Here is a 21,655-nt window from a genome sequence, read left to right on the forward strand (position 1 = left end):
TGTTCAACCGAGAGGAATCAATGGCCGACGGGAAACCAGAACAGATAGTAGGTAACCCAGCCCAAACCTATGCGGGCGGCCGTATGTACAATCGGTCGGTCCAGTCAGAGTGCCCAGAGACCCCCCAGGCCAACTGCAGCCCGTGCAGCCTCGGTGGGTTGCTGCGTCTGCATCGCGCTGGGAAAAAAAAAAAAAAAAAAGGAAACCTGGGATGGAGTCGCTGCCTGGACCGCCAGCTCGCTCCTCAGCAAGAGTCCTGATATTGCATTGTACCTACCTGTATGGCATCGGCACCTCCTACACGTCGTGTCGTGGAGAGATAAGAATAGCTGGCGATCGCCTCTTGCTTCCAGGTACCTAACCTGTAGGATTGCAGGTCACGGAGAAAATACCTAATGAGTATACGGTAGGTTATGGACCTATGCAGGTACCTAAAGTTGGCGGCTGCTGATTATGTAACCTCGGCCGGCAACAAACCTCCGATACTTCAACCTCCAACGCAATGCAGTGTTCCATCCAAAGTCAGGTTGTTGTTCAACTGGCTTATGTACCTAGGATGATTCCACTATGCCCATCGACGCTACCTCTATATAAGTCTTGTACCCCTTCCACCGCACCTACCTACAAGTCGGCGAAGCAGAGAGATACGGGCAGGCACACGAAAAGAGAGGTACCTGCCCGGCAACATACATTGTTTTAGGTATTTATACATACATACACTAATACATTTTATATGACCTACACCTCTACATACCGGACCAACCCTTCCTCCTCAGATTTTGTCTTCCCGACCTGATGCTCATCTGCCATAACCCCCCGCCGAGACGCTCGAACAACTCATCTGGCATCGCCCGTAACTGTCTCCTCCTCTTTATTCTATCCCCCTTCCTCCTCCGCATATGCCCAATCTACACCGTACATCGGTGGGTATCCAACTGCTTCCCGAGACGCGTGCGATAAATCTCTCCCACGTATTCCCTCCTCCTCGCTGCAAGGGCTGGCCCGACGAACCTCGGCGCCCGCCCTCGCCGAGCTTCCCCATCCTAGATGAGCTGCTCGCTAACCCAGGCCGCCTCGGTCCCGTTCGACGGCTGGCTGCCGAGCCTGGCGAGCGCGGCACGGTACTGCGCACACGTTAGCATCCCGGAGAAGAGAATCTAGACATATATATATATATATATATAATGGCTGGCTGCCTTACCGCGAAGACAAAGTTCAACACCAGAGCGACTATCAGCGCGGCGCTGACCGCCAGCGGCCCGATCATATTGTCGAAATCCTTACCGCTGCGCTCCGTGATCATGTTACGCCGCTTGTGCAGCATCACGTAGCCCCACAGCCCGGCCATGATGGCGATCGCGATATAGGCGATGCCCATGCACTCGGCGACGAAGTTCTCGCCCGCGGCCGTGTACAGGCTGATGGCCAAGCTGCCTAGGAGTATGCAGATTTGCTGCCATTTGAGGAATGTCCGCTCGTTGGCCAGCCACACCTTCGGCTCGACTTGCAGCGGCCCGGCATTCTTGAGCCAGACCTCCGGCTTCGTGACGCCCTCGGGGAGCTGTGCCCGCTGACGCTTAGCCCGGGAATACCGCGACAGGGAGAAGCCGGGTAAGACGGAGGAGAGAGTGCCGTAGCCTCGTTGGCGGCCGTTGCTCGCGCCGTCCTCGTCGCCTTGCTCAGCTCCTCGTTCGCCGCGCAGGGACTGCGATAGGGAAGCTCTAGCGTCTTGGGCGGCTCTTTCCGAGAGGTACGACATCCCAACCGGCGAACTCGTAGCTGCTTTGTAGGAGCTAGTCTTAGTAGCACCGCCACCACCGCCCAAAAAGCTACCCACGACCAGCGCGTCCTCCGCCTGCTGGGCTTTTCGCTGCTCCTCTGCGTCGTGCGCCGTCTGCGGGTCCTTTCGGATGTCCGTCTCGAGATCGCTGAGCCACAGTGGTAGATTGTTGACGTAGTCCTCAAAGAGAGACGCGACGCCGTGCACGAATTTGGAGAACCGCGGGGCCGCGTGAACCAGGTGCGAGGCCATCAGGTCTTCCACCCACCCCGGCCTCTTACGCCCGCCTTCCTCCTTCAGCTTGATCTCGAGAAGGGCAAACGGAAACCTCGAGACCTCGCTCTGGTTGATGTTCTTGAATGGGAATGTCATATTATTGCCGTCGATGTCTCGCCGATGCCACTCCCGAGGATCGCGGCAAGGACGGTCCCGGTCCAGGGTGTCCTCGCGGATAAAGACTACATCGGTGTCGATGGAAATTCGCACGCGGTCGTCCGCAGGCTTCTGGAAGGCTGTCCGAGTGTAATTGGCCCGCAGGACGGGTTCCAGCTTGCCCTGGAGTATGAACTCTTGGATCTCTTCGGTGGTGGTTTTAAAGGATTGTATCGCCTCGGCTGTCTGGCCTTGCCTTTCCATCTTTTGCACGCTCTTTTCCATCTTGTATTCCCCGTCGATGAACGGCCTGACGTACTTGCCCTTGATGGAGAATTTCTTCTCCTCGCTCGTGCCGTTCTCGAGCACTGTTTTCTGCTCGAGGGCGAGGGAGGGCCGCTCGTTCAATTGGCCGTACCAGCGCAAGCGCACCGACGAGGCGTCGACCTGGCGGCCCACCTTCTGGCTGTACAGGCTGAATTTGGAGTTGTCGAAGTAGAGGGAGGTGATCTTGGGGTCTTCGTTGCCGTCGGGCTCGGTCCCGGCCTGCTGACTGTAGATGAGGGCGGGCAGGTGCCGCAGAATGGCGGTCTTGACCTCGAGGAGATTATCCGGGTGTATCCAAACTGCGGAAAGCGCGGTTAGCGGTGGGAGAGACACGAGGAGAAGAGAGAAGAGAAGAGAAGAGAGCGGCTTACACTTGTGGGCGGTGTATCGCTCCCCGTTGTGCACCTCCTGCAGGCTGTCCAGTTCCAGGTCGAGCGGCTGGCGCTGCTCGCCCTCGTCGAGGCTCTGGTTGATGGCATAGTACATCAGGGACAGCTTCGTGAGCAGGGGCGAATAGGCCTGCTCCGAGTTGAAGCCGCGGCCCGACAGGCTCACGCGCATCATGGGGCGGACCTTGTAGCGGTCGCCGCGCTTGCGGTCGTGCTTCTTGGCGATCTTGAGGAAGCCGGTGTAGTTGAGGCTGCTGTACTTCTTGAGCTCCTTGACCTCGTTGGTGACGGCGTCGAGCTCGCCCTGGAGCTCCTTGAGGCGGGCGGTGGTGATGTCGCTCTTGGGCCGGTCGTCGGAGGGGGTCATGTCGCGCAGCTTGTCGAAGGCGGTCTCGGCCTGCTCCTTGAGGGCGGCGACGGCCTCCTCCTGGAACCGGGCGACCTTCTCGAGCTGGACGTTGAACAGCTCGTCGCAGAAGCGGTTCTCGTCTTCCTCGGTCCACGGGACGTCGTCGTCATCCTTGGTGTCCTCGCGCAGCATCACCTTGAGCTTGGAGTAGTCGATGTACCGGTCCTTCCATGGCGGGTAGATGGACTGGCGGAGCGTCCTGCCGAAGCGCATCTTGCTCGCGACCCTGCAGAGCTTCTCGTCTGCGGACTGGACGTGTCGTGGGCCGGGGGGATGGAGCGGTTGTCTGAGAGTTCAGAGCCACGATAGGGGTTGAGAGCAGATCAATTGGGCGGGCGACAAGTATTGACGTGTGATGTTTTTTTTTTCTTTCCCTGTTGTTTTGGCTTTTGTTATGTTGGATGCGATCAAGTCGTGAGGCGGACCGGGTTGTATTCGGTTACATAGGCGCATTAGGTGGACGCCTAGGGAGTGTATGCACGAGCACAATTATTTAATACCAGTCAGTACGTACCTCCTACTGAGTAACCTAGGTACTTAGGTATACAGGCATATACAAGTACTCTGTGCACCACAAGCGTAGGCTACCTACTCGTACTCATACAGGACCCGTTCCCATCCTCTCCCGTCACTGCGACCTCAGAGTGGGGACGATGCCGCGCTAAGCTGGCCCCAACTGAGGCACGTAGGTACCTAGGTAGGTACCTACCTAATCCTCGGCTGCTTCTGCAAGTATTGCCTGCCTACTCGCACCTACAGGCTACACGTTAGGTACCTACATGCAGCACACCCCCGGGCCATGCCACCATGCCAATGGGGCGGCGCGCCGCCGCAACGTGCCGCGCTAACCCGCACTATCGGGCTAGCGCCGCCGCCGACGTAGGAGCTACGGTCCCCCGGCCACGGCACCTGCCTAGGTAACGTAGGTAACGTACGTACCTAGCTTCAACCCAGCCAGAGAGGGCCGCCAGTGTTGCGACAGCGCAGCGAAGACCGCCGTCGGTAGGTAGGTAGGTACGTGGCGACGAGAGCCGGCCTCTCCCACGTGTGTACGCTCCCCTCGAACTCGCCCGGGCATCGCGTCGACCCCACCCACGGGCCCTGCGGTACCGCGGCAGAGGCCCGTTAGGAGGCCGTCTCTTCATTCCCTCATCGTAGGTATGCAACTTATCGCATCGCCCATCTCACAAGTGAGACCAGGGGAGGTAGGTCGCTAGGTAGGTACATGTCATAGATGCGGCAAGAACCCCTACGAGATCCGAAATAGCAAGACGCCTACTCCGCAGATGTTCGGTTCGTAAGCCATGCATGGCACTGCTCTACTCGCCAACGTCTTCAACCGCCAGGGTAATATATATTTAGCTACCTTTTGCATCGCTCTAAAATCATACATATATTTAATCACTACGTAACCGCCATGATAGAACGCCCCACCGATATGAACGAGGTATATTCCCCCAACCGCCGTACAAAGTGGAATCCTGCCCAACCAGCCCTCTTCTTCTGTCGTGGCATCGTACTTGAGATTCAGTTGCTTATGGTCATCACAAATCGCCTTCACCGCTTTGTAACAAAAGCACCCGACCTGCCATAACTGCGCAGACGCTCGCCTTTCAGGGGTCGTGTTGCATCTAAGAGCTCTCTTGTTTAAGCCACAATGCTCAAGATCTGTTTCGCCGTACGTTTAATGATACCACCAGTGACCGGCAAGCTGGTGTAATGTTGGAGGTATAGATCTACCTCACGAGCAGCCTGTCGTCCTTCGTTGATACCCCTGGAGCACACAGTTAGCTACCGCCCTAGCTCAGGCATGACACACCATTCCGCTTACCAAACAATCAGCGACTGGCCGCGGCGGCAGTCACCAGCGGCGAAGATGCCTTCGATATTGGTTGCGTACGAGCCAGTCGGCGTCTTGACGTTCTTTCGCGCGTCCTTCTCGATCTCGTCGCCGAGTACCCGCGCCTCCGGGCCGAGGAATCCCATGGAAAGGAGGACGAGGTCGGCGGGGAAGAACTGCTTGGTATCCTCGAGCTTCTTCATATCCCAGCCGCCGGTCGAGGACTTGGTCCACTCGACGCGAATAGTGTTGATCCCCTTGACGTGTCCGTTGCCGTCGTCGACGAACTCCTCGGACATGATGCAGTACTCGCGGGGATCCTTGCCCATGTGCTGCGCTACCTCATTGTGGCCGTAGTCGACGCGGTAGATTCGCGGCCACTGCGGCCACGGGTTGTCGCGACCACGGTGCGGAGGAGGTTGTGGGAGGAGCTCGAAGTTGATAACCGACTTCGCACCATGACGCACTGAGGTGCCGATGCAATCGTTGCCAGTGTCGCCGCCTCCGATCACCACGACGTGCTTGCCCTTGGCGGAGAGGTAAGCGCCGTCGGCGAGCTCCGAGTCAAGCAGAGATTTGGTGTTCTTGTGCAAAAATTCCATGGCGAAGTGTATGCCCTCCAGGTTCCGACCCTTAATCGGAAGATCTCGAGCAACAGTAGCGCCAGTGGCGATGACGACGGCGTCATTCTGGGCCTTGAGGTCCGTGAGTGTAATTTCCTCTCCGATAGTGACACCGGTCTTGAATTGCACGCCTTCGGCGGCCATGAAATCCGTTCTCCGCTTGACGACGCGCTTGTCGAGTTTCATGTTGGGAATTCCGTACATGAGGAGGCCGCCCGGACGATCAGCGCGCTCATAAACGGTGACGCTATGCCCGGCTCTGTTCAACTGATCGGCACAGGCGAGGCCGGAGGGACCCGAGCCGATGATAGCAACCGTCTTGCCCGTTCGGACCTTGGGCGGTCGGGGGACCATCCAACCCATTTCAAAGCCACGGTCGATGATGGCGCACTCGATGGATTTGATGCCAACCGGGTCCTCGTTGATGCCGAGTACGCAGGCACCTTCGCAAGGGGCGGGGCACACCCGACCAGTGAACTCGGGGAAGTTGTTCGTCATGAGCAGACGGTTGAGAGCATCCTGCCATTGATTCTGGAATACCAATTCGTTCCACTTAGGAATGATGTTGGAGATCGGGCATCCCGTCTCGGATTGACAAAACGGAACACCACAGTCCATGCATCTGGCTGACTGATACTTCAACTCATCCTCGTTGAGTCTCTGGGAGAGCTCGGCCCAATCCTTAGTTCTAGTCTTGACGCTGCGATACTTCTCCGAGCGTCGCTGGTATTTCATGAAGCCCTTGGTCTTGTCTAGGACCAGAGCGCGCTTCTTGTCAGCCGCGTTGTCGCCGACAGTCTCTTCAATGTCCGCTAGCTTGGCCGCTTTCTCTCCCTTCTTTGCCTGAACGCCCGATATAGTAGGGAGGTTGTATTCTGCGCGCTTAGCCTCAACCGCCTTGGCGGCCTCCTCCTCGAGGACTCTCTTGTAATCTACGGGTAGAACCTTGACGAATCGTGGTAGTGCTCTGTTAAAGTCTACCAGGATGCGAGCAGCCAGTTCAGAGCCGGTGTAGTGATGGTGGTCCTCGACCAAGCCACGTAGGAATGCGATTTCGGCCGGATCCGTAACCTCGGAAGCTTCAACCATCTCCATATTGAGCTTCGACAGGAAATTGCCCTGGATATCGAGAACGTAGGCGATACCACCCGACATACCCGCAGCAAAGTTGCGCCCGGTGCTCCCCAGAATCACGACGCGGCCGCCAGTCATATACTCACAACCATGGTCACCAACCCCTTCGACGACGGCGGTGGCACCAGAGTTTCGGACGGCAAATCGCTCTGCAGCGACACCTCTGAAGAAGCAGGTACCGTTGGTGGCTCCGTACAGGCAAACGTTACCGACCAGAACGTTCTCCTCCGCCTTGAACACTGCCGAGCGCGGGGGGTAGATGATCAATCGACCGCCGGATAGTCCTTTCCCGACGTAATCGTTGGCGTCGCCTTCTAATTCCAACGTGACGCCGGGCGCGAGGAACGCGCCGAAAGACTGCCCGGCCGAACCCTTAATGTTGACATGCACGGTATCCATCGGAAGACCAGCCTCACCATACCGCTTGGAAATGTGGTAAGATAGAGACGTACCCATGGCTCGGTCCGTGTTGACGATGTCGCACTCGATTCGCGACGGAAGCCCTTTATCCAGCGTCAACTCAGCCTCCGAAATAAGCTTATTATCGAGGCGGACGTAGAGACGGTGATCCTGCTTTCGAACGTTGAACGTCGCCACGCCGGGTCGAAGCTTGTGGGCTGGAGTAAGGATGAGCGAGAGATCAATGTTGGCGGTCTTGTTGGTCCGGAGATCATCTCGGACCTTGAGGCACTCGACGTGGCCAACCATTTCATTGATCGTCCGGAAACCAAGCTGGGCCATGATAGCTCGGAGCTCGTTGGCGACATAGTAGAAAAAGTTGATCACATGCTCAGGTGTACCTTTGAACTTCTTGCGAAGCTCGGGGTCCTGAGTCGCGATACCGACCGGGCAAGTATTCAGGTGGCACTTCCTCATCATAATGCAGCCCATGGCGATGAGGGGAGTCGTAGCAAATCCCCATTCTTCGGCACCGAGCAGGCAGGCAATGGCGACGTCTCGTCCGGTTCGGAGTTGACCGTCGGTCTGGACGACAACTCGGCCACGCAGGTCGTTCAAAACCAGTGTCTGGTGAGTTTCCGCAAGGCCAAGCTCCCAGGGGAGGCCCGCGTATTTGATCCCAGTCCATCTGCTAGCGCCGGTGCCGCCGTCATGCCCGGAAATCAGGATGTGATCGGCCTTGGCTTTTGCGACACCCGAAGCAACGATACCGACGCCCGTCTCGGAGACGAGCTTGACAGAGACGCGGGATCTGGGGCTTGAGCATTTGAGGTCGTAGATAAGCTGCTTCAAATCCTCAATGGAGTAGATATCGTGGTGAGGCGGGGGCGAGATGAGACCAACACCGGGAGTCGAGTGGCGAGTTCGGGCGATAGATTTGGAGACCTTGTGACCGGGAAGCTCGCCACCTTCGCCGGGCTTCGCACCCTGGGCCATCTTGATCTGGAGTTCGTCGGAGTCGGCAAGATATGCGGAAGTAACACCGAATCTCCCTGACGCAACTTGCTTGATGGCGGACCTCATAGTATCGCCGTTCGGCATCACTTGGGATCGTTCGGGGTCCTCTCCACCCTCGCCAGTGTTTGATTTGCCGCCTAGCCGGTTCATGGCGACAGCCAGAGTGGAGTGAGACTCCATGGAAATCGATCCGTAAGACATGGCACCGGTGCAGAAGCGGCGTACAATTTCAGTCCAGGGCTCGACTTGGTCAATGGGAATCGGGTTAGTTTCCTCGAATTTGAAGTCTAGCATGCCTCGCAACGTGCAAGCTTTGATTTGTTCATACTCCGAACGAGAATAGGCCTCATACGATTTGTCATTCTTTGTCCGGACAGCGTCCTGGATATTCGCAATCGAAGTTGGGTCGTTGATATGGGCCTCGCCGCCATCACGCCAATGGTACTCGCCAGACTCCGGGAGACCAGGGACGCTAACGGTGTAGCGCGACGGGAATCCGCGTTCGTGGAAGCGGAATGCATCTTCGGCAATAAGCTCGAAGGTGAGACCCTTGATGCGGGAGGCCGTTCCCCGGAAACACCTCTCGACAACTTCATCATCAACGCCGAGCGCTTCAAAGATTTGAGCGCCCTTGTAACTGGCGAGGGTCGAAATGCCCATCTTGCTCATGACTTTGAGGATACCGCCGTCGCAAGAGTGCTTGTAGTTGGCGATGAGGGCATCATCAGAAAGCTTCCGTCGAATCAACCCCTCACGGTTGAGCTTGAGAATGCATTCCATCGCAAGATAGGGGTTGACAGCATCCGCCCCGTAACCGAGCAGGACGCACATATGGTGGACCTCGCGAGCCTCGGCCGTCTCGAGCACAATGGCCGCCATGGATCTCCACTTGTTGCTGACCAGGTGATGGTGAACCATACCTGAAGCCAGAAGTGTCGAAACGGCGATGCGGTCAGCGGACGTCTTCCGGTCGGAGAGCACGATAATCCTATCCCTAGCCTCGATAGCAGCCGTGGCCTCGTCGCATATGAAGTCGAGTTGCTTCATATAACCAGCGACGCCCTCGGACTTGGGGAAGGTGAGATCAATCGTCTTCACCGTCCATTCGGGATGCACTTGGGATATGTGGGTGAGCGCGTTGAACTCCGGAATGGAAAGGATCGGACTTGGGAGCAGTAGCCGGGCACATTGAGAAGAGTCCATCTCGAGCAAGTTACCTTGCGGACCAACATAGCACTCCAGAGACATGACGATCGACTCTCGGATCGGGTCGATGGGAGGGTTGGTCACCTGGGCAAAGAGCTGACGGAAGTATTCATAGAGGAGGCGGGGGCTTTGGGAGAGACAGGCTAAGGGAGCATCGTTGCCCATAGACCCCAGAGCCTCTTTCTCGTCGGAAGCCATGGGAGCAAGGAGCAGGCTGACCTGCTCGTAGGTATACCCGAATGCAAGCAATCGGGGGTCTTGCTGGAGCAGGGTAGAATCCGGCTTTGCCGCGATGTCTGCGGCCTGTTTCTCGGATACTCGGCTGAGGACCTTCGGCAAGCTGATGAGCTCCTGGTCTATCCACGACCGGAAGTCGTTTCGGCTGGAGACCGCCGATTTAAGCTCCGAGTCGTCGATCAAACGGCCGGCCTGGGTGTCAACCAGAAGCATGCGGCCTGGTTGGAGGCGCCCCTTTTGGAGAACGCGCTCAGGGTCGACGTGGATAGTACCGACCTCCGAGGCACAGATTATGCGGTCATCATCCATGATGTAGTAGCGACAAGGGCGGAGACCGTTTCGGTCCAGGTTGGCGCCACAGAATCGGCCGTCCGCAAAGGTAAAGAGTGCGGGGCCATCCCACGGCTCCATCTGGCACGCAGCCCATTCGTAGAAAGCCGCTTTCTTGGGGTCCATGGCAGTGTTACCTTGCCAGGCCTCGGGAACCATCAGCATGACGGCTTCCGGCAAAGAAAGAACGCCATTAATAGTGAGGAGTTCGAGAACATTGTCGAAGGCCGCCGAGTCGGAACCGCCGTCTTCCACAATGGGGTACAGGTGCTCGAGCTCGTCGCCAAAAATGTCGGACTGCATGACACCCTCTCGGGCGCGCATCCAGTTCTTGTTTCCGCGGAGAGTGTTTATCTCACCTGAAAGGGTAGGTTAGATATGTTTCTCTGCCGACGTCCCGGAATTACACATACCGTTATGGGCCGCCCATCGAAGCGGCTGGGCACGATCCCAGGAAGGGAAGGTGTTGGTGGAGAAACGAGAGTGTACGAGGGCAAAATGAGCCTCATAATCAGCATTTACCAGATCATGATAGTACTGATAGACCTGAACTGGCGCGAGCTGCCCCTTGTAAACAATGTTCTTGTTTGAAAGGGAACAAAGATAGAACCAATTATGAAGACCGATAGAATGAGTAGCACGCTTTCGAAGGACGTATAACTGACGTTCGAATAGCCGTTCGTCGAATTTTTCTGGGTCCGTCATTTCAGGGGCATTCCCAGAGCCATACGCAGACGCAAGGACAACAAATGGCTGGAAGATGAAGGGCTCGCGCGAGGACGCAGCAGGGCCAAGGAGAGTAGAGTCTACAGGAGGTGATCGCCAGCCCAGAACTCTCAACCCCAACGACTCGGCAATATCTTCCAACTGCCGCTTCGACTCCTGCAACGTCTCCTCGTCCGGCTTAAAGAAAAGATTCCCCACCGCATACTGCCCCAGAGGGGGGAGTTTAATGCCTTCCTCTCTTTCAAAATTCTTGATGAAGAACTTGTGGGGTATCGAGGTCATAACACCAGCACCATCACCATCTCGAGCATCAGAACCCACCGCGCCACGGTGGGTCATGTTGCAAAGGAGGTTGCGGGCTACACGCAGTTAGTCTACTAGCCGCGGGACGCTTCTCCAAAGTCTAGGAACCTACCATCGCTAACAATTTTGTGGCTCGCTTTTCCCTTGATATGGCTACGGAAACATCAGCGGACGCCGTTCGCGGGAGTAAAAAAAAAAATCACAGTTGCGCTCGTACCAGGCAAACCCGACACCGCACGCATCTTTCTCCAAGCTTGGGTCGTACAGCCCCCTGCGCAGGCATAGTTAGTTCCGAGCACGCACGACATCAAGACCCGGAGGAGAACGACATACTGCTTCACCGGCAGGGCGCCAGCCCAGGAGCTGTTGTTGTCGGTTTGATATTCATAGGGATGGTAGGCGTCTGCCTCGGACTCTAAATGTATCTGTCTATCGTCGAAGTCGGCAGGAAGGCCCATGTCAGGCAAACAATAAGATGTATGGCCGGCTGGATCGCGAGTGTGAGGAAGGTTGGAAATATCCAGTGCTTCTGCGAGATTTTTCCTCTGTATGCGGGCGCGTGCGTACGGCGATCAGCAGCAGCTGGCGCTGCTTGGACGTCGACAGGCCTAGATGTCCTAATAGCACAAGTCAGCTTCTAGCAATTCGCGGTGTGTTTAACGGCGCCAAGTCACGAGTCAGTATGAATAACGGGGAATGATAGAGAGAGAGGCGACGCAGAGTCGATGACGAGAGGTTCGATCCGAGGGCGAGAGGGGGGTAGTGTTGGTGGGAGACGGGATGTAGGGCGGTGTACAGGAGGCTCGAGTAGCAGTTTGGTTCTCTCCCACTCCTTTTGGCACCCCTCACCCGCCCTCTCCTTCTATCCGTTTCTCCCTCGGCCGTTCGCCGGGGCGGAGGAGGGGTTGCCATATCTGGCCTCAAGGGCGAAACTCTGATGTCCTAGGCCCAACTGGCAACTCCACCGGGCCGGGGGATTGCTGCGGCGCTCCGCCGGGAAATGGTCAGGAAGTGCCGGGACGAACAGGGAAGTGCAAACGCGACAAAGTTCAATGGCGCATTGAACGGTGCAAGAAAGTGCCGACGATCGACTCAGCGGCGGATAGGCAATGATGGACGAAGTAGGGCGGGTAGCCGACGTGCTTCTCCAGCCTTGGCCGTAGTTATAGCGAGACAAAGCGCCGAGGACAGGACGAATTATTCGTTCGATGCACCCCTCCAACGCACTCCTGGCGTCATTGCCTGTGTGTGTGTGTGTGTGCCGAGATATATAGTCTCGGGCGAGCAAGTCGGCCGTCGAATGCCTGGCTCGGACAGCGCCGGGGGTAGTGGCCGATATGACGACAGCCAATTGCAAGGCTTCCAAACGCAACTATGCGGCTATCCACCGTGCGTCTGATAGGTCGGCGATCGTGCATGATGCTGCTTTTGGCCCCACACCGCAGTTATCACCCCGTCGAAGGGACAGGGTTGCTGCATCTGAGGTCCGGTTCCCTCTCTCCAACCCGCAGCGCCGGTGGGTGCGCTTCCTCAGCACCGTCTCGCAACCAACCGACAACCATGATGAAATGGATATGGTCGCGGTTTTGCTGCCAGGCCCCATGCTCCGTTTCCTCGTCGCGCACCCGAAGCGCCTTTGTCCAGGTCTGCTTGCTGCCTTTCTGCTGACTCGCATCGGTGGCCAATTCACCGGTTCCATTGGATTTTGCTTCTCGGGGCACGGGGTATGGCGGACGGGCGCGCATTGCATTAGGAAACGCATCATACTCACAGGTTAATATTTAGGAAGGACTCTCTCTGCAAGTTGTCTCTCTCTCGATCCGGGTCTTACTGGATACGATCTTGTGTGTTCCGGCTAGGAGTCTCGACGGAAAGCCAGGTATTTGTCAGGGTGGTTTGGCGAGAGAAAGAAAAAGAGGGAAGAGAGAGGGTGCAATCGAAGGGGGGGGGATGTGTGGCAAGTCCGGCTTTTATGCATGGCAGATGGGACGAGGAGGAGAAGGAGGAGAGGGACGAGGAGAAGGAGGAGGAGGAGTAGGAGGAGGAGGAGCCGAGCTGGCCTAGTAGATTCAGGTGTCCTGCGTAGGCAGGTTCCGAGTGGGAAGAACAGGAAAAAAAATATTCATAGAGACGTGCAACAATTTAGTATAGGGCCTAGCATGGGGCAGATCGGCCTCCTCCACTCTATCTTGCGCGGCCGGCAGGTGTTCCCGCGGTAGTAGGGTAGGTCGTGACATGCCTACCTACCTAGGTATCTACTTCCCGGTAATGCGAAAGAAAGAGTTCGCCTACACAATCTAGCGGGGGACGTATGCTACGCTCCAGGTACATACCTAGGTACCTTACGTACCTACACAATCCAGGGTAGGAAGGGGGTAGGCAGGGAGCCACCTAAAGGTAGTGGGCACTTATGGGGTTAGGTTGGGCAGGTTGGCGGCCGGTCGGGACTATAGAGGGTAGGTAGGGAGGTAGGTATGGGGGCGGATAGGAACACCAACGCACCCAAGTAAGTACCTAAGGCAGGTAGGTACCTAGGTATGTGCATAACCCATGCATACCTAACCATCGAACGTCTATATGTATGCTACGTAGTAGTGTGGGAATGTATGTACGCACATTACATACGTGGGTGGGCCCAGGCAGGTTGGTACGATACCTACGCCTGTGACCAGGGCACCTATGCAATCTTCACTTAAGTGGGGGAGGGGCAAGGAGATGGCCGAAGGACGGACGACGAGTCTTTCAATACCCCTCTCACCCCCCGCTGTTTGCGTCTATTGGGGCTGGGCGGAGCAGAGCGGCTAGCGGGTTGGGGGATGACGTTACCGGCGTCGGACCTATTCGCTTCTTGCCCCGTACATTTCATACCCAGTACGGTCGGTCGTTGAACGATTAACAAATGCGCCGCTCTGACTGGTCCGCCCGCGCGACAAGGACAGCGGCAAGGTCTCTGGCGAGAAACCCCAAGTCGGTTTGTCATTGCTTCCCACACCCGTGTGAGACTGGGCCTGTTATCTGCTTTATACCTACCCAGATCCTAACTCGTATTTGTAGGTTAGGTACCTACCTGTAGGTACCTGCACTTCGTCCTTCTAAGAGCTGAGCACTTCCTGTTTCCCGCGTCTCCCGGAGAGAGAGCACACACACACACACATAAATATAAATACCTACACACACATATATATGTGCATGCATGTGCGTGAATGGATCGATCCGTAGTGGGTGTTAGGCGCCGGATATGCGCATATGTATGTATGCACATATGTAGGTACCTACCTACGTAGGCGTGTCTAGGTACCTACGTAGGCGGGCCTCGAATAAGCCGGAGCTCGACACGAAAAAGCCAGCAACGCGGCCACAGCCCAAACTTCGCCTCCCCTCACACATGTCTTACAGGTAGGTAGTATATGGCTACTTGCCTCTGTGGACTTACCCCTTCCTTAATTTTCCGAATGTCCTGGGAGAGCAGGAGGCGGAATAATATCGCGCAAAGCCGGCATTCACCTAGAACAGGTCGATGCACCTCCACGGCCTGCGTGCGCGTCCGGGTAGAACCAACGGGCATTATTCGCTCTCGTGTGCGATCAGAGCAGCCGCCGTGAGAGGCGAATTAGAGACGACGGCCACCGTCAGGCCTAATGCGGTGCAAGACCAGAAGAAAAAAAAAGGAGCAGATATCATGATAGATGTCGTTTAAGTGGGAGATCACATATCATAGACCTCGGTGGTTGTGGACGAGACGACATTGGTCCGTTGGCCAATGCACTACATATAGTGGTAGCAAGTATGCACGGGTTGGCGCTACTACCACTGCTACTACGACAATCGGGATAACATCATTCTTCCCAATTCCGTCCAGGTGCATTTCGCCCATCCGCTATGGTTTCTGGCTGGCTGTCGCTGTCGTATCGTCCAGGCGCCGTGCACCTATCGTAAGCCGTTGAGAGGAAGAGAAGGAGAATGGCGAGATAGCACATGCACGCTACGGAGTGGGATATTCGGAAAGCGAGGGCGCGAAGAAGGCGATAGCGTAGTCAATGTTGGGAGGACGCGGGGGCTAGCTGTGTGGTGATGATGTGTGATGATGCGACCCGGATCTGTCCAGACGCGTAGGCAGAGCGGGCGAGGGACCGGCGAACATAAACCCTCTCTAGAAGAAAAGAAAGAAAAAAAGAGAGAGACGGGGCTCTGGCGATCGGCTCACCGGGACCCAAATCTGCAGAGGTTACCGGGAAATTTCATCACTCGCTTAGGAAGAAAACGAGGCGGACTTCTTGGTCGCATCTGATTGACCTCGGGAAGACGCAGAGGGAAATAAAGCGAGGCGGAGATGAGGAGGGAGTGGAAAAAGGATGGTAAATAATAATGGTAATGGGAATAAAATAAGGATGCGGTCGGGGACTTGCCGTGGATCGGAGAGGCTTTGGCCTCGCAAAGAGGTAGGTATCTACGTGTAGGTACGTTGCAGGCGCGAATGCGAAGGGCCTGAGTAACAGAAACGCAGATGGAGGTTGTCAAAGCCCATTCCCATTCCAGAACGCACCCCACAGAGACATGCATATCCCGAACGGCAGGGGTCCAGTCCAGGCCAGGGTGAAAGGGACCCCTCCCGCTCGGACGGATTGGCGGGTATACCAGGGCTCGCCCAAAGCGGCGAATAAGCCCCGTCCAGACGCCGTCCAAACGACCGGCCGCACCCAATCAGCCCAGGGGGGGGACTTCGCTCTTGGGATGATGAGCCCGTGGTCCGATGTCGCGCTACTGCGGAATAAGACGTCGTATGCAGCTTTGACTATGCTACTGGGCGGGCGATGCTGGGCGGGAGCCAGTGGTTTATATACGCTCTTGGCATCTGATGAGCGCGGAATCTGCTGACGAGAGCCTCCGCACGGGACAGGTTGTTGCGTGGCAGCGTGGGGTTTCCTTCTCTTCTCTTCTCTTCTCCCCCCCTTTCCTATTTCGGCTCGTTTCCCCATCCGTAGACAGCGACAGGCGTCGCGAGCGAAGGCGAGAGGGGGGCGGGGAGGAGAGGGAGGCAAGGGGGGGCGAGCCGGGGATAGAACCAAGATGATTTGTTTCTTGGGTTGTCTCACGTATGATGTAGGCATGTACGTACACAGCACATATCCTCCTGCTATATCCCGTCGCACACACATGCATATGCACGGGTTTTGTACCTACCTACCTACCTACCCACCTACCTACCTACCTAGGTAGGTAGACAGACAGGCAGAAGGATACACTCCCATGTACGTGCATACAAAGGTGCCTGATAGGTGCATATATTTATATATGATGGACTGGCATATCCCGTGTCGGCCGAGGAAGGGATAGCAATGCCTGAGGTGAGAGGCGTCAGTATATCGCGCAGGTGGTGAGCACGGGCAGACGTAGGTTATCTGGCGCCGAGCTGGCGTAGCTCTGTCTCTGCTTGCTCGCTGGATCGGCTTGCCCAGAATCGCATGGAGATGACGAGACTGACGCTGTGCGATTCTAGGCGACAACGGCCAGCATGATCCCCAGGCCTGTCTCGGAGGCGAGTGTATGAGTAGTCTTTCTTGCCCACAGGCTCGCGCCGAGGGATGTGGGAGAAAAATGCGACTCTGGGTTGGACGAGTCTCATCGTACGTTGTGTTCCCGGTTGCCATGCCACTCCTGCCTCGCCATGGTGTACCTATGGCACAAGCAGTGATAGCCGGCGATGCGGAGGGGCCTTGCTCAGCTCGTTTATGAGCCGACTGGGTTGCCTACCGTCTCCTGGGCGCCGCACGTGCAGGAATGGACCCGGCTGTGGCCGCCCTCTGCTCCCGGTAACGTCCTCGCCAATTATACCACCTATCCTTGGAGATTGTGTTGCGTGCTTCGTGTGCGTGCCTGTGTCTGCGGTGCCTGTGGCTTGATAATGCATACCTACCTACCTACATCCCATCGCATCCCATCGCATCCGTCCTCCCGTCCACTCTCGCCTACGGGGCGGTAGAGTTGCATACATCCATGCATGGCTGGCTACCTACCTATATGTACCTACAGGCACAGCGACCCAAGATGGTAGCCGGGGTTTACTCGACGGTAAGGGTGTATGGCCGCGTGACCTTCCGAAGCCGTTGCTTTTGGCTCGCCTCCACGCAAAGTCGCCAGTAAAAGAATTGTCAACAGCAAATTGGCCCAAGCGGCCAATCAGAGCGCCCCATTCGACTTATCGCGCGCCAAGCACTTGGTGCGAGCCGCTAGTCAGGCCATGGGTCTGTAGCCAATCTAGATCTCGACGACATATGACGGTGCTGCTACGAAGAGAGGTGGTTGGATGAAGCGCATGTCTCGTCGATGATCAACCTCTCTGCCTCTCTTTGCAGACACCTACCTACGCGGAGTAAGAGACTTTCTGTTAGTGGGACTTGATTGAGGGAGGGGGTCAGTACCTACTGACCACGTATTGCTTTAGGTAGGTAGGTAGGTAGGTAGGTAGGTAGGTAGATACACGCCCAATACGGTGTAAGCTGGCTCACACTCATACATAGGCACATCAGGTCTCACGTACCCGATGGTGGCCTCTTTTCTCTACCTCCCATTCCATTTCCGTGTTGTGTTCATACTAGTATGTTGCTGAATCTTGACCTACCTACTGAAGGGAGCAAAGACGTCATCAACCCACTTCCTTGCCTTTTGTAGCTACCTAGGCCTAGGTGCGTAGGGAACGTCTACCCCGGGCACCTGGGCACCTAACCTGCCTATTTATAGCGATTGCGTGTGAGTTCGGTGGTTGTCGTGGATTGGGTCTGGCGGGCGACGAGACAACTCGCCCAGCACTCCCTAATAGGTCGGTACCTATTGCATGCGTGTTAGTAATTCTAGCACGTACCTAGGGGCCTAGGTTAGGTAGGTATAGGTAGGTAGGTAGGCGCCAGGTATGCGGACAGGATACCTATTCATCCGCAACTGACAGGAACAAAAGCAGCCTGCAACAAAACGGCGTGGCTGCTCATTGCCGTGTATAGTAAACCGGACGCTCAAGCGAGATCGGCCTAGCGTACAGGACAAGCTCACACAGCATGGGGGGGAAGGGAGGGAGGCGACAGGGTTGGCGCCGTCCAGGATGCTCCTCTGCCACCACCCCTGCCGCGCCCGCGGAGCAGGGCGGGGCGGACTTACAGAAGAGGGCTGACGGGTGCGCAGGTTGGGTTCCCTAGCACGTGCGCTACCTGTAGAGTGCAACACATTCCCACCCTCGCTTCCGAGAAATCCCGTAGTCGAGAAGACAAGCCTGCGGCGGCCTCGCTGCCACCACGAGTTGTTACTAAAACGTATTATGTGTGGTTTGTTTCAGGGACCACAGCTGCTCTCACCGCTGGCGCCCATAACGTACGAGACTCGAGTAATGGAACCCCCCCGGCCAGCAGGTCGGGGCCGTTCTCATTACCTGATGAAAATATGCTCTGGGCTCTGTTTGTTGGTAAGCCTGCTTTGGGAGCGGCCTGATTCGCCCAACGGCCAAAACCGGAGAGGCGCTCGAGGAGGAGGGATGGATGACCAGGCAAAGTCCGATGACGAAGAGCGGGATAGGACGGGACGGTAAGACAGCAGGAGAGACGGGCAATATTAAGTCCCGGGCCTGGCAGCATGTACGTGTCTACCAAGGCAGGCATCGTACGCTGGAAGGGTATGGGGAGGCGGAGTCGTATCGCAGGCTGCAAGGAGCACTTGACTTGCGCATCTATACAGATAGCTGGGAAACGACCTATGGACTGACTGTTCTTCTACCCCCCTTTCCGTGCGGTAGGTACTTAGGCTTGGGTAGGCCCAGAGATTTCCGCTCTGATTCTACACATAGGTACAGTCAGTACTAGCGATACGATCTATAAAGCTAACGCGTAGGTACGTTCGTTATATTTCTGTTATCGTCGTTATACCTACGCGGCCTGACTTGAAGTGCGTAACCGTGCGGGGAGGTAAGGTAGGTACTTACCCTACCTACCTAATGTGGCACGTTAAGTAGGTACCTACCGCCGGAACCCCGGCAAACGTACAACACCGTGTATTCGTGCATGCAAAAGCTTAGTATTCCCACCCGCACTTCGCCGACCGGTTGACGATCACATGCTCGGGCACCTCAACCTATATGCTTACCGGCCGAAACACGCGTAGAACGATAGCCGTAGGTACCTTACACGTTCGCTGTTTGCCTACATGTCTCCTCCCTTCCTTTGCACAGGTTTCTGGCCCTGCAGGGGAGAGATGAGCTGGCGCTTACTAGGTCGGTGGCTCTCCCATCCTGGCGGGCCGCCTTCTAGGTAGGTATGTAATCACTCTGGAAATGTAGACACGCCGTTTGGTCTGTGAAATCCACATGAGGTAAGCAAATCCTGCGGGAGAATAAAAAACCCGTGCTCATGCTTTCCCAGAAACATAGAGGTAGGCAGGCAGGTACTAAGGTACCTGTTTGCCTAGGTACCTACCTTGCGCCTATCTTAGGCAGGCATTATCCATTGAGGCCTGATGTTTTTTCTCCTTGCTGTGAGAAAATGGGAAGGTGCGCTGGCCCCACCCCTGGGTGCACCTAGTGAAGGTGCCTACGTAATAATTACGGGCCCTGGCTTGCACCCACCTAAACGCGTTTTTGTAGAGAGCATCGTGACGGACTTGGGATCTCGAGATATTCGATTTCATCGTCATTCAACAACAACAATATTCACAATGAAAACCCCCCGCCACCCCTGATCAGCGCCACCCGATGTCGACAGCTTCTAGTCGACATATACCCCTGTTGGAGCAAGGATTGGACTGGCTACAACGAGCTTCCTAGCCAGCTGACCCATACGAGACGAACCAATTATATCAGCCCTATCGAGATCCCGTATCCGCTATCATCTATCATGCTCTCCATCCTTCCGGACCTGGCACCGCGCGACGTATGCTCTACCCCTTCCCATCCTTCCTCGACATACTGACAGCCATTGTCCAGTCGCACTCGCTATGGTACACCTCCTCACGCAACCCGCTCTCCGGCTACGGGGGCTACGGTGGCGTCATCGACCCGTACTCGCCGGGCCAGCACGCGGACAACAGCCACGGGCCCGGCTCTCCGTCGCGCGGCAGTGGTGGTGCCGGGGTTAACGGCCATCCGCATCACCACCAGCACCCGCAACAGCAGCGCCAGCGCGGTGCGGCGGCCGCCCATCTCGTCGAGCGTTCGCCCCTCGCCCGCCTACGCGCCGACGAGCAAAATCTCGAGCGTCGTCGCCAGAATGTGACAAACTTTGGCAGCGCCTGGCTCAAGCCGCCCGGTGTCCCTAAGACGTTGCACCAACTGCGCGAGGAGCGCCGCGAGGCCGAAGAGCACCAGGAGGCCCTGCGCCGCGAGCAGCTCGCCCAGGAGCTCGCCGAAGCTGAGGCCGCCGGGGCGCTGCCGGCGGCGGCGGCGGCGGTGGGCGAAGGGGTGGATGTCTTGGTCGACGGCGTCGCCGATCCTGCTGCCCCTCCCCCCCTGGACACCGACGGGGCCATGGACGATGTGCAGCTAGACGGCGCCAGGGATCTCGACGACGACATCCCCGAGGCCGAGGACTTCGGTGTCGGCTCCGATGAAGAGGAAGGCGACGAAGACGAGGATGAGGATGACGAAGAAGATGATGACGAAGACGGCGACGACGACGACGACCCGGCCCAGAGAACGGCGCGCACGCAGCAGCAGCTGATGGCGCAGCGGATGCGTCAGGCCGACGACGCGTTCCGCGAGACGGCGGCCCGCGGACAGGACGGCGGCTACTACTACGGCGTCGACGACGAAGTAGACGACGAGGACCAGGCGCAGATGATCGAAGAGGACGACCTCGTGGGCGTCGGCGGCGGCGGCGCGTCCGGGATGGCGGGCACGGCCGACGACATGGACATGGACGCAGACCTCGATGACGACATCCCCGAAGCCGAGGACGAGGGCTACGAGCACACGGACTCGGAGGCAGAGCTCGGCGGCGCGAGCAGCAGCGGCAGCGCCGACGAGGACGAGGACGAGGACGACCGCGCCGAGATGAGCTTCGCGCCGCCGCGGCCGCCGCGCGCTAGGTTCCGCAGCAGCCTCGCGCGCAGCGACGCGACGCGCCACAGCCTCGCCATCAGCGACATCCTGTCCCAGGACGGCAGCAGCATGCTCGCCGACAGCCCGCAGATGCCGCGGCAGTTCGGCCGCGGCCGCGGCTGATCGGGCGGATCCGCACGACGAAAGGGGGTATGTTGCGGAGGGGAGGAGAGGAGAGACAACACATTACGCTCGCTCAAGATACTAGTGGCAACGAACCTCTGTTTTCTCCCCTCGCCCCCGCCTTGTTAGTGTTTACCTTACCTAGACCTCCCCGCGCCTTGCTGCGGCGGAGACAGCTACAGAAGCAGACGAGCAGGCAGGCGAGGCAGCGTGGATAGGCTGAGGTAGTCGGCCCCTTTGGGGCGCATCATGGCATGTATACATACGTACGTACGTACATAAGATACACATACATTCTTGATAAAACAGCCGCGGCTGTGGACACGTCTGCGGACGCGGGACTACGACGGCAAATGTCGGGTGGAGGG

General features: G+C 57.1%; 3 protein-coding genes across 3 annotated transcripts; 1 reads left to right on the top strand and 2 right to left on the bottom strand.

Annotated features, from left to right (window-relative positions):
- Nucleotides 1-871: 871 nt before the first annotated feature.
- Nucleotides 872-3,675, bottom strand: GGS23DRAFT_532638 (SPX-domain-containing protein). Its single transcript, XM_051514751.1, has 3 exons — nt 2,851-3,675; nt 1,202-2,778; nt 872-1,124 (listed from the first exon to the last, which is right to left on the bottom strand). The coding sequence occupies exons 1-3, from the start codon at nt 3,488-3,490 to the stop codon at nt 1,044-1,046; spliced, it is 2,298 nt and encodes a 765-aa protein (XP_051372134.1). The 5' UTR covers nt 3,491-3,675; the 3' UTR covers nt 872-1,043.
- Nucleotides 3,676-4,987: 1,312 nt separating this feature from the next.
- Nucleotides 4,988-11,702, bottom strand: GGS23DRAFT_532874 (glutamate synthase). The gene is made up of 5 exons (XM_051514752.1): nt 11,426-11,702; nt 11,310-11,363; nt 11,205-11,245; nt 10,477-11,148; nt 4,988-10,422 (listed from the first exon to the last, which is right to left on the bottom strand). Exons 1-5 carry the CDS (start codon nt 11,548-11,550, stop codon nt 5,105-5,107), a joined length of 6,210 nt encoding a protein of 2,069 aa, XP_051372135.1. The 5' UTR covers nt 11,551-11,702; the 3' UTR covers nt 4,988-5,104.
- A 7,714-nt stretch (nt 11,703-19,416) lies between these two features.
- Nucleotides 19,417-21,485, top strand: GGS23DRAFT_532973 (Apc15p protein-domain-containing protein). The gene is made up of 4 exons (XM_051514753.1): nt 19,417-19,441; nt 19,492-19,619; nt 19,713-19,998; nt 20,052-21,485. Exons 2-4 carry the CDS (start codon nt 19,612-19,614, stop codon nt 21,285-21,287), a joined length of 1,530 nt encoding a protein of 509 aa, XP_051372136.1. The 5' UTR covers nt 19,417-19,441; nt 19,492-19,611; the 3' UTR covers nt 21,288-21,485.
- Nucleotides 21,486-21,655: the final 170 nt, after the last annotated feature.

The sequence above is a fragment of the Durotheca rogersii genome (genome assembly GCF_024521655.1).
Source record: "Durotheca rogersii strain YMJ 92031201 chromosome Unknown GGS23scaffold_9, whole genome shotgun sequence".
NCBI classification, from domain to species: Eukaryota; Fungi; Ascomycota; class Sordariomycetes; order Xylariales; family Xylariaceae; genus Durotheca; species Durotheca rogersii.